General features: G+C 32.8%; 2 protein-coding genes and 1 long non-coding RNA gene across 3 annotated transcripts in view; 1 reads left to right on the top strand and 2 right to left on the bottom strand.

Moving 5' to 3' along the window:
• The window catches only part of LOC135849375 (uncharacterized), a 498,164-nt gene that overhangs the window by 49,730 nt on the left and 433,175 nt on the right, over positions 1-15,259 (top strand). The window contains exon 3 of the long non-coding RNA XR_010559526.1: positions 3,565-3,728. This is a non-coding gene — a long non-coding RNA (uncharacterized LOC135849375). The remainder of the gene's footprint in view (positions 1-3,564; positions 3,729-15,259) is intronic.
• LOC135847541 (protein roadkill-like) lies at positions 8,028-9,814 on the bottom strand. Its single transcript, XM_065367102.1, has 2 exons — positions 9,299-9,814; positions 8,028-9,102 (listed from the first exon to the last, which is right to left on the bottom strand). Exons 1-2 carry the CDS (start codon positions 9,353-9,355, stop codon positions 8,158-8,160), a joined length of 1,002 nt encoding a protein of 333 aa, XP_065223174.1. The 5' UTR covers positions 9,356-9,814; the 3' UTR covers positions 8,028-8,157.
• Positions 12,620-14,976, bottom strand: LOC135847878 (speckle-type POZ protein-like). The gene is made up of 2 exons (XM_065367611.1): positions 14,736-14,976; positions 12,620-14,183 (listed from the first exon to the last, which is right to left on the bottom strand). Exons 1-2 carry the CDS (start codon positions 14,790-14,792, stop codon positions 13,272-13,274), a joined length of 969 nt encoding a protein of 322 aa, XP_065223683.1. The 5' UTR covers positions 14,793-14,976; the 3' UTR covers positions 12,620-13,271.

Below are 15,259 nucleotides of genomic sequence, written 5' to 3'. Positions count from 1 at the left end.
TGACCACAAATTATTCAAAAATTCAGCTTTTTTCCAATAATTTGCCAAAAGATGTTTTTACTGCAACCAGGAAGTTGCCAAAAAAAGTCTCGCTTTATTGACAAAATGATAATTATAATTTTCAAAAAAATTTAGATTTTTGTTAAAATTATAAAAGTTTTGCTTTTTGACGAAATTTTTTTAAAATTGATGCAGTCTCACTTTTAGTTTTTTTCTACCCATTTTTACCCAAAAGTCTCGCTTCTAATCCAAAAACTGTCAAAAAGTAGCCTTTTATTGCTATGCGAATAGTTACTTAGTTTTTAAAAAGTGACAAACAGTTGTGGTTTTTTTGCAAAAAATTCCGAAGTCTCACTTTTTTTCTAAAATTGTCTTATAATCTCGCTTACTTGCTGAAAATTGCCAAAAACTTTCGCTTTTTCGACGAAAATTGCGAAAAAGTATATTTTTTGCACCTAAAGATAGAACAGCTGTTTTTTGCTAAAATTATCAAAGTTTTTTAAAAATTGGAAAAATGCTTGGTTTTTGTCAAAATTATTTCTAAAATGTATCACATTTTCTTTTGGCAAAGAAACCAAACTTTAAAAAAGTCCCATTTTTTTTGCTTATCAAAGTTCTGCTTTCTTTTCAAAAGTTGAATAACATTTCGTTTTTCAAAAATTATTGACAGAAGTTTTTGCTTTTTCAACAAAATTATTTCCAAAAATTATATCGTTTTGTTTGCAAAAAAAAAAAAAAAAAAAAAACAAAACTCGAGTTTCTTTTTTTGAAAGATCGAAAAGTCACGATTTTTTTTGTCAAAGTCTCAACATTGAAAAGTAGTTTAACTTTTTAAAATTGAAAACCAGAATTGTTTTGGTTTGTGATGGTTTTTTTTTTTCATGTAGGTATATGTACTTATTAAAATGTGTAAGTTTTGTCACTTTTTTGTTTTTTTTTCAACATTTTGGGGGGGGGGGGAGGGGGCACTTCAATCAACATAGATCTGAATCTGATCAGATCAATCGAGGATTGAAGTAACTTTTAAAGTGTAAATTCGATACATATATGTGAAATATTCTTAACAAAAGTATCAAATATCGATATTTCACAAAGTAAGTAGATCTCCTATCAATCTTTAACAAAAATGTTTACAAAATCGATATCTTACAAAACTGATTTTGAATTGATATTTAAGCAAATTGGTTTTGAATTGATATTTTACGAAATTGATTTTAAATCAATATTTTGCAAAATCGATCTTGTGTCGATATTTTACAAAATCGATTTTGTATCAATTAGTTTACAAAAATTGATTTTGTATCGGTATTTTACAAAACTGATTTTGTATCGATTTTGTATCGATATTTTACAAAATCGATTTTGTATCAATATTTTACATGATCAATTATGAATCTTTTGAATTGATAAATTACAAAATCGATTTTGTTGCAATCAGGGATGCGATGATACCTGATATATCATGATATTTATCGATACGTATCAGATCAGTAGTGTATCGATACGTATCGATCCAAACTTGATACCGAGCTTTTGAATTTTGTTTGTTTTTGGCTTTTTTTTATCTGTGAAAGTTTTGGCATTTCAGCCAACTTTTTAAGCTAAATAAACAAACAAAAGTATCATGATATTTATCGATACGTATCATGATATTTTCAGAAGTATCGATACCGTATCGATACAGTATCATCGCATCCCTGGTTGCAATATTTCACAAAATAAATTTTGTATCGATATTTTACAAAATTGATTTTGTATCAATATTTTACAAATTTGATTTTGTATAAATATTTTACAAAATCTAGGTTGTATCGATATTTTACAAAATCAATATTTTAAAAAATCGATTTTGTATCGATATTTTACATGATCAATTTTGAATCTTTTGAATCGATATTTTACAAAATCAATTTTGTATCAATATTTTACAAAATCGGTTTTGTATCGATATTTTACAAAATCGATTTTGTATCGATATTTTACAAAATTGATTTTGTATCAATATTTTACACGATCAATTTCGTATCTGAATTGATATTTTACTTGATCATCAATGAATATTTTGAATTGATAGTTTACAAAATCGATTTTGTATCGATATTTTACAAAATCGATTTTGTATCGATATTTTACAAAATCGATTTTGTATCGATATTTTACAAAATCGATTTTGTATTGATATTTTACAAAATCGATTTTGTATTGATATTTTGCAAAATCAATTTTGTATCGATATTTTTCAAAATTAATTTTGTATTGATATATATTACAAATTTGATTTTGTATAAATATTTTACAAAATCGAGTTTGTATCGATATTTTACAAAATCGATTTTTTATCAATATTTTACAAAATCGATATTTTATAAAATCGATTTTGTATTGATATTTTACATGATCAATTTTGAATCTTTTGAATTGATATTTTACATTATCAATATTGAATCTCTTGAATCGTAATTTTACAAAATCGATTTTTAACGATATTTTACATTATCAGTTTTGAATCTTTCGAATCGATATTTTACAAAATCGATTTTGTATCGATATTTTATATGATTATTTTTGAATCTTCTGAATCGATTTTGTATCAATATCTTACAAAGTCAAACTTGTATTTAAATTTTACCAAATCGATTTTGTGTCGATTTTTTTTGAAATTGGTCAATTTTCTATTGATATTTTACAAAATTAATCTTGTATCGATATTTTAAAAAATCGATCTTGTATCGATATTTTACAAGATCGATTTCGAATAAGTAGATATTTTACGAAATTGATCGTAGGTATGTACCGATATCTTACTGAATCTTGTGTCCACGTTTTACAAACTCGATCTTGTATCGATATTTTACAATTTTTACAAAATCAATCTTGTATTGATATTTTATGAAATCGATCTCATATCGATATTTTATGAAATCGATCTCATATCGATATTTTTCAAAATCGATCTTCTGAATACTTTTTTCTGGGTACTTACCTCATTGACGTGATATTGCAAATTTGTTGGTTCACTGTTCAGTCACGTACGAGTATCTAATCACACCATCGATATGGTAACTTATGTTGAATTGAAGATTCGGAAAATAGCCTTACATCTCACAATTTCATTCGCCTAGTGCAAAACCCTCCTGATAAGTGGTAGGTGTATGGAACATCATTCATATCAAACATAGCACCCACTGTATAAATGTAGGTAAACTATAAACATTGAACGACCAGAAACTGTATACGAAGAGAAGGAGTTCTCTCTTCTTTGAACCTTCCTTATACTATACATCCCTTCATCTGGAGAAATAATTAACTCTGATGATGAAAAAAAAAAGAACAAATCGTTTAAAGGAGACACCTTTTTTCTTCTCTCTCGCGTCGATGAGAAGAGACTAGTAATATTTTAAACGCGTATTGTATTGTATTCTTATCATTATGAAGATGTATTTTCTATAATGTACTATAGGTACCTATATCTGTGTATATTTCGTAGCAAATGACACCTTTACAATACTGTTTTTTAAAAAAAATGACTTTACAAGAGACCTTTTCTCATTTCTGTTTCATCAGCGACGAGCGATGGATGGCGATGGCGCACAATAAACGATTCAAGATACAAGAGACACTGTGTATCCGGTTGCTGGGTTCGATTATCTACTCGTGTGTATACCTGCGAGTACTATGGGAGGACGATGGATGGCGATGCGGGAGACAATGCAACCAGTGACGAAGAGGTTAGTACAGTGATAGTTTTTTTCTCCCCCTCATATATAGGTAAAGGTATACATAGTATACGATTCATTACGCGTAATGAACCATTTAAGGTGTAATTAAGGCCAGAAAAGTGTTTGTTATCTTCAGTGGATGGGTATACTGGATACTGGAGAGTGGAGATGCCCACCTAGGCGTAAATGTGTGCGTAAGGTCGAAAGATCGCACGTAATAAATTAATAAAAATCCGCCGATAAAGGCGGAAGGAGTTACTGCTGTCATTTTAGTTTGATATATGAGTCGAATAAAAATCCTTCTTCGCCAAATATCCTTCGCATCATTTTTGGTAGAAATTTTTTTCTTCCTAATAAAACGATCGTTTTAGGTGAACCGCTATAACTACATATTCGGAATCGGGTGATTTTTAATTACTTACGATGGTGAAATATTCGGCGATCCGCACGCGTAATGATTCCACCAAGGTGGCTGCGATGTGTGTATTAGATTCGCAGGTAATTTGAAATATTTATTGGGGTGGGTGGTTTGAAAATATGTGTTGTTTATGAGCTTCTTGAACTGAAGATTTTGGGTTTGGGGAAATTGGAAAGGGATGATTGTTTTAGAAATCGTGGAGTCGAAACGTATTCATTTTTTGTATTTTCAAATTCTTTAATAAGTAGTTCAAAGATTAGGAACATGTTTAAAATAGATATAATATCAGAATCATCGTACATACGATTTGTAAAAGCCTTAACTAAGTTTTTTCTAATGATAATAGATAGATAGGATTTTGAATTATCATCGAATCTTATACCTACCTATTTATTAATATTAGACATTTTTTTTTGTTGAAGGAAAATACTACTAGATGGTACAGAAACCCATTTCAGGTGAATTAACATCGTTAATGTATCATCTTGCAGCAAGTGATTTCTAAAAAATTCATCTTTTTTGCAAATGGGCGAATAGTCGACGAAAATTGGATACTCCAATGAAGAAGGTGTGTACGTCCAGGGTTCTATGTATATGTTTATGCAGTAACACTTCCTTTTCACGATTGATGATTGAAATATCGCATTCTGCTCTCGCCTCTTTACCTATACTGTCTTTGGATATAGACATACAAAACCAAACTCTATTATGTATTGCAAGATTCGAGCGGGAAGGGTGAAGTCGGAGATCCCATTCAACGTTATCAGTTGTTGCGCGTAACTTGGGCAATAGAACTTCTTTTCTGCGTTTCTCGATGGTGCTAAAATCTTTAATAACCCAAATATATTTGATCTCGTGAACTTGCATGCTTGACTTGATTTGAGCCATATTTTCATCATCAATGTTTATTGTGGGATTTGTGTGTTCAGTCTGAAAGGAATAATTCGGTTTAATAATGATTCTAATATCTCATTAGGAACCTTAATGAAGTACAGGGTGTCTATAACGGTCGTGAAAGTCGTGAAAAAGTCATGAATTTTGCTCGAAATACGCTTGAAAATTTTTTAAAAAGCCCATGAAATGAAAAAAAAAAAAATGAGAATTTTGTTTGAAAAATCAGAGAAGTGAAAAAACTGAAATATCTAATTTTTGATCCTGTAAAAAATGGCAACCCTGTTCAATTTTCTCGAAATTTCAAGTTTTTAAATTTTTTTTTTTTGTGGGGGAGTATTTTCATGCGGTAAAAATGTGAAAAATAGATCATGATGAAGTCATGATTTTTTGTCTGGAAGTTGTAAAAGCTGACATGAAAGCTGATTGATCTGACTTTGTTGATACCTATACCTTTGGACCGATCATCTCACATCTTCAGTTAGATGTACAGAGAGGTTGGGATTTTAAAGACAAATTTATTGTACTTACTTGACCGCTGTGACAGGAGACGAAAAATAGCATCCCAATGATGTAAAAAGGATTCATGTTCGATCTTTCCGACCACAAAGAGAAGAAAATGATATCAACTGCTTTAGTAAAATTCTATCAGGATCTGACTCTTGGATGAGTGAAATGTAAACTGAAATCGATTTATTGTAAAGAATGTTTATGTATAATTAGTAACTCTTTATCTGCGCATCCAAATATCTGAAAGTGATTTTAAAATGTAGGCATTAATTATTTATCGAGTAGTCGTGATTACTACATAATTAAACGCTCCAAGTTTCGTTTACTTTTTGGGAGTTATCGAATTGAACGCAGGTATATGGATAAAATTTACTTTACAAGTCAGCTACTTTGCTTTCTGTTTTTTTTTTTTTTTTTTTTTTTTTTAATACAAAATTTTTAATTTTTTTTTTTTTTAAATCAAACTTTAAAATGTTTTGTTTATTTTCTTCAGAATTCTGTTTTTCATTTTATCTTGCTTACTTCGAAAACAGAATTTCGACCTGAATAGTTTTTGACCCCCCTCCCGTTTAAAACACTTGTAAAAATGTTCTGCTCACAGTCGAGTCGTGGTTTCCTGGTTTAAAAATAAAGGTTGAAAAGGTCATAGGGGGATGAGAATGGTGATCAGCCTCCCCCCGAGCTTTGGGGGTTGATAAAATAAGTACCATCCAGAAGACATCACTTGCAAAATTTTAGACCACCAGACCCCCTCTCCCCCCTTTAAAGATACTCCCCTTTTTGTGAAATAGAGATGAATATTTTTTTTCTGATCTGCATGTGAACCAAATTTTGCATTTTTACCTATGAGGGTCATTCCTAAAAAAATTGCATTTCCCCTCTACCTATAATTTCTCCTTAAAACGACATTTTTCTTTCTTGTTTATTTTGTTTAGGTATCATTGATGAATCAGCATATCTAACAGGTATTGAAAGTGGTGAAAATAGTGAAAGTTGTGATGAATTATGGTGAATTTAGTCAAAAAAATAGTGAAAAAATGAAAAAATTCAATCACGCAACAAAACTTTCAAATTATTAAAAAAAAAAGTTTATTTTTGATGAAATTGAGAATTTTGATCGAATTTAAAAATTACTTTGTATATAAATTTTCTGTAAATTTCAACTTTTTTGAAAATTTTCCTGTGAAAAATTTGATTTTTTCAAACATTTTTTATGCTTTTGAGGCGGAGAGCTTTCTGAAATCGGTTGAAAAAAAGTAGTGATTTTTTCAAAAAAAATTCCACCCGTATTTTTAAACATGTTTTTGATCTCCCCCCTCCCAATTTTGGGTGGATCGTGGTCAAAAATCAGAAAAACTGGTGGAGAATGAGTAAAAACATAATTTTTTTGAAAAAATCAATTTTGATGACTGATTGACTGAGGTGTCCTACTGTCCTCTTTGCATAATTCGACGCATCTGAACACGAATATCAAGTCAAAATGATTGAAATTGCATTTTTCCTATCCCCTTCTCCCCACCAAAAACTCTTTTTGAGTAGTAATAAACCTTGGTCAAAAATTTCAAAAATCAAAGAAAAGACCAGTATAAAGAAATCAGAATTTATTGGAAAAAATCAATTTTGATAAACAAAGGGTGGATTCCCTCCTCCCCAGAGCTTCAGGATTAATATTTCAATGGAAGGTGAGTACCATTAAGCACCATCTCTCGTCCTACGTGTTGTTGAGATAGGGCCCCTTTTCTAAAATCATTATAAAATTCATTATTTTCAGCCCCATGTATGGCGATTTTTTCAATTTCTTAGTTGATCATTTTTCCCCAAAGATTGAAGTGTTTGAAAAAGGTGTCCCTCGAAAATTTCTGATTTTCTCCCCTTTGTTTTCATAATGTCTTGTTTGTTTTCTATTCTGTAAAATCACTTTTTTCTATTTTTTAAATCGTGAAACAAAATTTTGAGACTCTTCCTTCTTAAAAATATGGTGTTATTTTTTAAAAAATGACTTGTTTGAAAATTTTCAATTGAAAAAAAATCGAAATGCTTTCTCAAGTTATGAAAATATAAATCAATAGTAATATGTAGTGATATTGAACCCGCGCCCCTTCTATTCGAATATAATTTGGAGAAATTGTCCTGCTTTTGTCTTTTTTTATATTTTTTAATCACGAAACAAGAAATTTTAAACTCCACCTTCTGAAAAATATTGAGGTATTTTTGGAAAAATGGCTACTTTTTTTATATTTTAAACAAAAATTTTTGAATTTTCCACTTATTCTTCCCTTATTTTAGTTTAAATTTTTTAAAAAAATTTTCTCAAGTGATGAAGATGATAAATTTGGGGGAAGAGATCTGAACAATTGAAAGTTTGCCTCCCCCTTCGATCCAAATGAAATTTGAGAGCTTATCCGGGTTAGTTCTAAACAGATGAAAAGAAAATAAGTATTATCTAAGTTTTTTTTAATGATGCCTAGGTATATAGATGGAATTTCGAATTATCGTTGAATCTTATATTTTATTAATTATAAGCATCAATTTCCGTTTAATGATGGCTTTGCCCAGTGTCCACTCGAAGTCTTCGTGATTTCCCGTGAGTTCGTGACATTACTCGGCCAAGTCCAATTTTTATGCTGCTGTCTCAGATGGCGAAGTCTGGCGAAGCGATTGCTCGCAAATTCTTCTCAAACCGTCCAAACGATATTTTATAGCAGCTGCGAGTAATTTATCGGCTAGTTTGGCCAAATTTTCACATTTTCCTGTGTAAATATAACGAAGCATTGCACGTAGTACTTGTTCGTTCATGTGCCCGAAATTTACTCGAAGTTTTTTACTTCTTGCATTTTTTGTACGTTCGTCGCGTTGAAACATTGCTGCAAAGACAGGACTGCGTTCTGCCAAAATAATTTTATGAGCTGGATAAGTGTTTCCATTCGTTACGAATACGACGTCTGCGAATTTCGGATTTTCCAGCATCGATTCTAAGTTTTCAGAAAGATCATTTTTCATGATGGTAGTGTCGGGTATTGGACTTGGCGATGGGATCTTGGGTGGATGGAAAACATTGTTAGACGGTTCAAAAAACGATTTTATGTGTAATACCATCGTTAATGTATCATTTTGCAGCAAGTGATTTTTAAAAAAAGAATTTCTCTCGCAGAGGGTCTCATAGTCCTCGAACTCGCTCACCGTCAGTGCAGGGTAACGTTTTTTTAATTTCATATGTTTATGAAGTAACACCTCTTTTTTATGATTGATGATTGAAACATTGTATTCTGCTACCGCTTCTTTAACTATACTTTCACTGGATATGAATATATTGATCAAAATGTCACAATGTTTTACAGGATACCAGCACCAATAGGAAGGGTGAAGTCGAATATCCCATGCAATCCTATCAGTTGTGAGTGCGGGTAACTTGGGTGATGAAAGTTCGTGTACGAGAGCCTTGTGGGCGTTGAAATTTTCAATAACCCAAGTATATTTGATCTCGTGAACGTGCATGTGTGTCTTGAAATGAATCATATTTTCATTGTCAGTATTCACAATTAAAGTGGAGTTCGAGTGTTCGGTCTGAAAGGAATAATTCGATTTAATAATGGTTCACATTTCAGTATAGGTATCTAGCTATCTAATAAAAGCTAAAAGCTGGTTGAGTAGACTTTGTTGATACCTTTGAACCGATCTTCCCCACATCTTCTGTCAGAATTACAGAGAGGTTGAAGAATTTTCTATACATCTGAGCGACTCTATGAAAATATGCACTTACTTGACCGTTGCTATGGGAGGCGAAAAAGAACATTCCAATGATGTAAAACGGATTCATGTTTGCTTCAATCTTACACGCCGAGAACGAAAAGATATGCAACTGGCATGGTAAAATTACTTTTGGACGCGAGAAAAATTACATGGCATGAAAACCTATGTATTTGGGCACCTTACCTACCGATCAGAATCCCACTCGTGGATCTGCGAGACGAAAACTGAAATAGATTTATTTAAAAGAATGTTTGTGTAATCAAATCTTTATCTGGGCATCTAATAATTTGAACGTGATTTTGAAATGCATTTTTTGAGTACCTAATCGGAAATAAACGCTTTAAATTCTCATTTAAATTTTCGGGAGTTATCGAACTAATTAATATCTAATTTTTGAAAAATAAGTACCTACCTAATTGAACAGATTCCTGGCCCAAGTTTTTGACCATTGAAACGAACATGGATAAAAGCAGTCACATAATTAATGCAAGTGGTCTAACAGATCCTACTGGTCCTGTTAGTCCTACTTAAGTCCTCCTTTTTGCTTATGAGCCCTGCTAATCCTACTAAAGTACAATTTTCCAACTACATATTTTGTCTAAGTTCTGTTTTTTTTTTTTCAATAAGACCTTTTCAAATCTTCAATTCCCCCCTCCATTTTTTTGGAATTTTGAACAAATTGTGTTGAAAAGAGCTCATTTGTCGACTTTTTCGGGGCTGTTTCAGGGTGTCCGCAAGTCAGGGAACTTTGGAAATTTACTGTATTTTTTATTCCAAAGTGGGGACTTTTGTGAAAGGTTACTTCAAACATATTTTTCAATTTCTCATAATGAAAAAATTCACCTTCGCATTGCTCAGACAATTTTTTTGCTGGTCGGTTTTGTCATAAATTGCCAAATTTCCAGAAAGCCTTGTTTTTTGCAAAAATTGTCAAAGTCTTGCATTTTATCAACTTATGAGTTATGAGTATCATTAATAAATCTCACTCTTTAGCGCTAAAATGTGTCGCTTTTTTGATAAAAATGTTTAAGAAGCCCTGCCCTTTACTGAAATTATTGTGGAGGTCTCGTGTTCTGTCAAAAATAGCAAAAAGTCTCGCTTTTAGCCTAAATTGTCAAGAATTTTCTTTTTTTTTTGCAAAAAAGATGCTAAGAATTGTGTTGTTTTTTGCATCCAAAAACTCACACTCTTCTCCAATAATAGTTGTAATGTGACGTTTTTTCGCCAGAAATTGCTAAAAAATTCTTTTTTGCTGAAATTGTCAAAAGTGTCGTATTCATTGCCAAAAATTGCAAAAATTCTCAATTTTTGGTCTAAAATTACCTAAAAAAATTGTTTTATTTTCAATCAAAAAGTTGCCAAATATTTTGCAGTTCGACTTTTTTGGTAAAAATTGGAAAAAAGATTTGCCAAAATGTCCTGCTTTTTGCTGAAATTAAACAAGTTTCTATCGAGTTTCATTTTTAGATTTTAATTAAAAACAAAAAGTTATATTTTTTTGCATTAAAAATGTAGTGCCTATGTTTTGTCACTTTTTTGGTTACTTTTTTGAGCGTTTTAGATTACAGAAGTCACTTTTTTTGGAAAAAAATGTACGAGCCCTGGAATTTCAAAAAACTATTTATTAAGATGAAAAGACCAAAAGAGAGACCAAAAGAAAGATGAAAAGGCAAAAAGACGAACGGATGCGCCAGATCATTGAAAAACCCAACAAATTCAGAATGCATGCCTCCATGTTTAGCATTCATTGATTTTGAAAAAGCATTTGACTCTTTGAAAATGGTGTCTATGATGGCAGCTCTTGAAAAGATTGGAATTGATCCTGCTTACCCTACGTGTGTTCAAGTATATCTACAGAAATGCCACAGCTTCTATTACAGTCAATGGAGAAACAGCAAAAATAATGCTTGAAAAGGGAATAAGACAGGGAGATGCCCTTTCACCTAAATTGTTCACAGCCACACTCTAGGAGGACTGGAGATCTCAGGAGAAACATTGACCCATTTGCTATATGCTGACGATGTGGTGCTGATAGCACAGGATATGGACGAACTTCAGAGAGCGTTGGACAAGGTGAAAAATGCATGTCTAGAAGTAGGACTGAAAATTAATAAAGGGAAGACCATGACTATGCGCAATGGGTTTGTAATCGATAAAAAATGTGCCCAGCTGGAGGATGATGAAATTGAAATGGTTGACGGATTTGTGTACCTGGGCCAAGATATGACAATGAATACCAATTTCAACAGAGAGATATCCAGAAGAATAAAGGCATCATGGACAGCATACTTGAGGCTGTGAGGAATAATCAGAGAAAAGTCAATATGTATATGCCTGAGAAGGAAGGTAGCCAATTGATGCATCATCCCAGTGGCCTCATATGCTAGTGAGACATGGGCATTGAAGAAGAAGCTAGAAGATAGAATTGTCAAGATGCAGAGGCAAACGGAGTGATCAATGCTGGGGATAATGCTGCGAGACAAATGGACAGTGGAGAAAATTTGGGAGACCACAGGGATGATGGACATTATCCCAGTTGGGTGAAAATCTGCCCTTACAGGACACAAAAACGCGGGCAGGAATTCCAGCACTTTACGCCAATACATATCTGCCCATTAATCAGTGCGTATTTGGTTTTTCTGCCCCTAAGCATGAAAATCTGCCATTGCTGTTAGTTCATGAAGAAATTTTTTGCTCAGCCTGGGATCGAACTTGGGTCTCCTGATCTGAGAGTGAGAACTGTAATACCCTAACCATCAGGGCAGATGATATCAAGAGAATAAATATTTATATTATAACTAAGCTAAAACATACACGTAAAATACCACATTTACACACGTTTTTCAGCGAGTACCTGAATAAATACGCTACGTGTACGTAGCACATTTTGTAGCTGGTTTCTTTTGACAGGCAGAAATACACCACTCAATTTAAAAGTGTAGTGACCTTACTCAAGAAAAATACGCTACAAAATATTCTTGTAGCATGTTTTTCAGCAGAATTTTTTTTCTGCCATGCAGAAAATGTAACAACCTTAAAAGTCGCTTCGAATTACGCCCTTGGATTTGGCATTTAAGTATAAAACGCCAATTAAACTGCTCTTTAAGGCGTTTTTATTTGCAGAAGGGCAGATTTTCATCCAACTGGGGTGGAGACAGCTAAGCGGAGTAGGTGGTACTGGTCTGGTCATGTTGCCAAAAGCGGTGATCAGTGATGGGTGGTAAAGACTACACAGTGGAGACCAGACAGAAAACTGGCACTGGGAAGACCAACCCGGAGATGGGAAGATGAGATACAGACATGGGATGGAAAATGGTGAAGTACAGCCCAAGACCGGAGCTCGTGGAAAGAAGTTGGGGAGGCCTTCATCCAGCAGTGGATTGAGAAAAAGGGCTAAAAATAAGAAGATACCATCCTTGTTATAGTTTGATTTTTTTTTGGCAATTCTCTCGATCTTTTGAATAAAATCAAGGGGCAGAGAGTGACGAGGAAAAGAGGCTGAATCTTGAAATCTGTTGTAACTTCATGAAGAAAAATATCAGAAAAAAATCTCCCAGTAGAATATTTTTAAAATATGGGCACATCTTGAAGATTTAATGATTTTCTTGAGAAGAGGGGGCGGGGGTTAACGAAAGGTGCAATTTACGACATTGACCTGGTACGAAATTTAATTTCGGAAGTACGTGAAAAGCTCGAACTTAAGGAAGGTATTCAAAAGATATCAGAATCATCGTAAATAGATCTGTAAAGTAAAAATAAATTGGGTTAATTCTAAAAAGATGAGATGTAAAGAAAATAAATCTTATCTTGAGATGTAAAGAAAATAAATCTTATCTAAGTTTTTTTTAATGATATAAATAGGATTTGGAATTACTATCATTACATCTTATTTATTAATTTCCGTATACATATACTGGCTCTGCCCCTACTCAAAAGTCTTCGTGATTTTCTGAGTTCGTGACATCACTTGGCAAGTCCAATTTTTATGCTGCTGTATTAGATGACGAAGTTTGACGAAGCGTTTGCTCGCAAATTCTTCTCAAACCATCCAAACGATATTTAATAGCAGCTGCGAGTAATTTGCCGGCTAGTTTATCCAAATTTTCACATTCACCGGTGTAAATATACTTCAGAATAGAACGTAGTACTTCTCCGTCCATGTTTGTGACGTGTATTCGAATTTTCTTATTTTTTTCATTTTTTGTATCTTTGCGTCGGAACATGGCAGCGAAAACAGGACTGCGTGCGGCCAAAATATTCTTATGAGCTGGATAATTGCCACCGTTTGTGATAAATACGACGTCTGCGAATTTAGGATTTTCGAGCATCGATTCCAAATTTTCAGGTAGATTATTTTTCATGATAGTAGTGTCTGGTGTTGGAAGAGGCGATGGGATCTTGTGTTGAAAGGAAACTTCATTAGATGGTTCATGAAACCATTTTATGTGGAATAACATCGTTAATGTATCATTTTGCAGCAAGTGATTTCTAAAAAAATAATCATCTTTATTGTAAAGGGTCTCATAGTTCCTGATCCATCGGTCCTCCGGTGCGAGGACACACCTTTTTGATTTGATATTTTTATGAAATAACACTTCTTTTTTATGATTGATGATTGAAACATTGCAGTCTGCTATCGCTTTTCTAACTATACTTTCACTGGATATAAAAACATTAAACAGAACAGAATATTCAAAGTAAAGTCGAAGATCCCATTCAATTCTATCAGTTGTGAGTGCGCGTAACTTTGGTGCTAGAAGTTCTTCTCCGAGTGTTTCGTGAGCGCTAACATTACGAATAGTCCAAATATATTTGATTTCGTGAACTTGCATGCATGTCTCGCATTGAACCATATTTTCGTAATCGATGTTTATTGTGGAATTTGTTTGCTCAGTCTGAAAGGAATAATTCAGTTTAGTAATGATTGATGAGACTTTGTTGATACCTTTGGACCGCTCATCCCAAATTCTTTCGTCAGAAATGCCGAAAGTTTGTCAAGTTTGTGATTTTTGAAGCAACCTTTTTTGCCAAAATAAACTTGGCGAATCACAGGTGCAACTTGATGTGTGTAAAAATCAAATGGGTTGAGTAAAACTTTACACCTGTGGCTAATAATTTACAGGTCGAATTCAGATCGCAAAAATTGAACTGGGAGATGAATTTTTTACACCGGTTTTCGGCTTGAGAAAGGTAAACATTTTTTTTTTAATTTTGAAAAATTCTGCCTAAATTGATAGAGAGGCTCTGTGGACGACAGAACACTGAATTTCATTAAAGTTTTTGTAATTTATTTTTTTGCAAAGGTTGAAAGCCCAAAGAAATGGCCGAGATACTTGAGTGGCGTACGTGTTTTTAGAGGTCGGCCTTCATCCTCTTATTAGAATTTTACTGGTAGGTACATATTATACTTATATCCGATCAAATCGACTATGAAAATATGCACTTACTTGAACGCTGCAATGGGAGGCGAAAAATAACATCCAAAAGATGTAAAAAGGATTCATGTTGGCTTCAACCTATGTAGCACACAGCGAAGAAAAAGATATCACTGTCGTTTAAGTAAAATTCTATCAGAAACTGACTCGCGGATCTGAGAAAAGAAAACTGAAATAGATTTATTTTAACGAATGAATGTTTGTGTATAATTAACTCTTAATCTGCGCATCCGATAATCCGAACGTGACTTTGAAATGCATTTTTGAGTTGTGTTAATCAAATCCTTCAATTTTCATTTAATTTTCGAGAGTAATCGAATTGATTAACAAGTTTTGAAAAAAATGATAAGTAAGTAATTGAAGTGATTCCCAGCCTAAAATTTCGACCAAAGAAACGATAATGGATGAAAACAGTTACATTTCTATGAACGTTGCTTTGTATGTAATATGGATATAATTTACATAATTAGTCAGTTTTTTGGACAAAATTTCAAAAAAATCTTGCTTATCCCCCTTTTTTTGACCAAATTTTTAAA

The sequence above is a fragment of the Planococcus citri genome, chromosome 5, assembly GCF_950023065.1.
Source record: "Planococcus citri chromosome 5, ihPlaCitr1.1, whole genome shotgun sequence".
Taxonomy (NCBI): Eukaryota; Metazoa; Arthropoda; class Insecta; order Hemiptera; family Pseudococcidae; genus Planococcus; species Planococcus citri.
Note: the sequence above shows the minus strand (reverse complement) of the source record. Positions and strands in the feature narration are given on the sequence as shown.

Bases quoted from the DNA above. Each gene is read 5' to 3' on its own strand.
- LOC135847541 (XM_065367102.1), bottom strand. From the start codon at position 9,355: ATGAATCCGTTTTACATCATTGGAATGTTCTTTTTCGCCTCCCATAGC. The intron at 9,103-9,298 runs GTAAGTGCATAT...TATTCCTTTCAG, and splicing joins CCTCCCATAGCAACGGTCAA to ACCGAACACTCGAACTCCAC.
- LOC135847878 (XM_065367611.1), bottom strand. From the start codon at position 14,792: ATGAATCCTTTTTACATCTTTTGGATGTTATTTTTCGCCTCCCATTGC. The intron at 14,184-14,735 runs GTAAGTGCATAT...TATTCCTTTCAG, and splicing joins CCTCCCATTGCAGCGTTCAA to ACTGAGCAAACAAATTCCAC.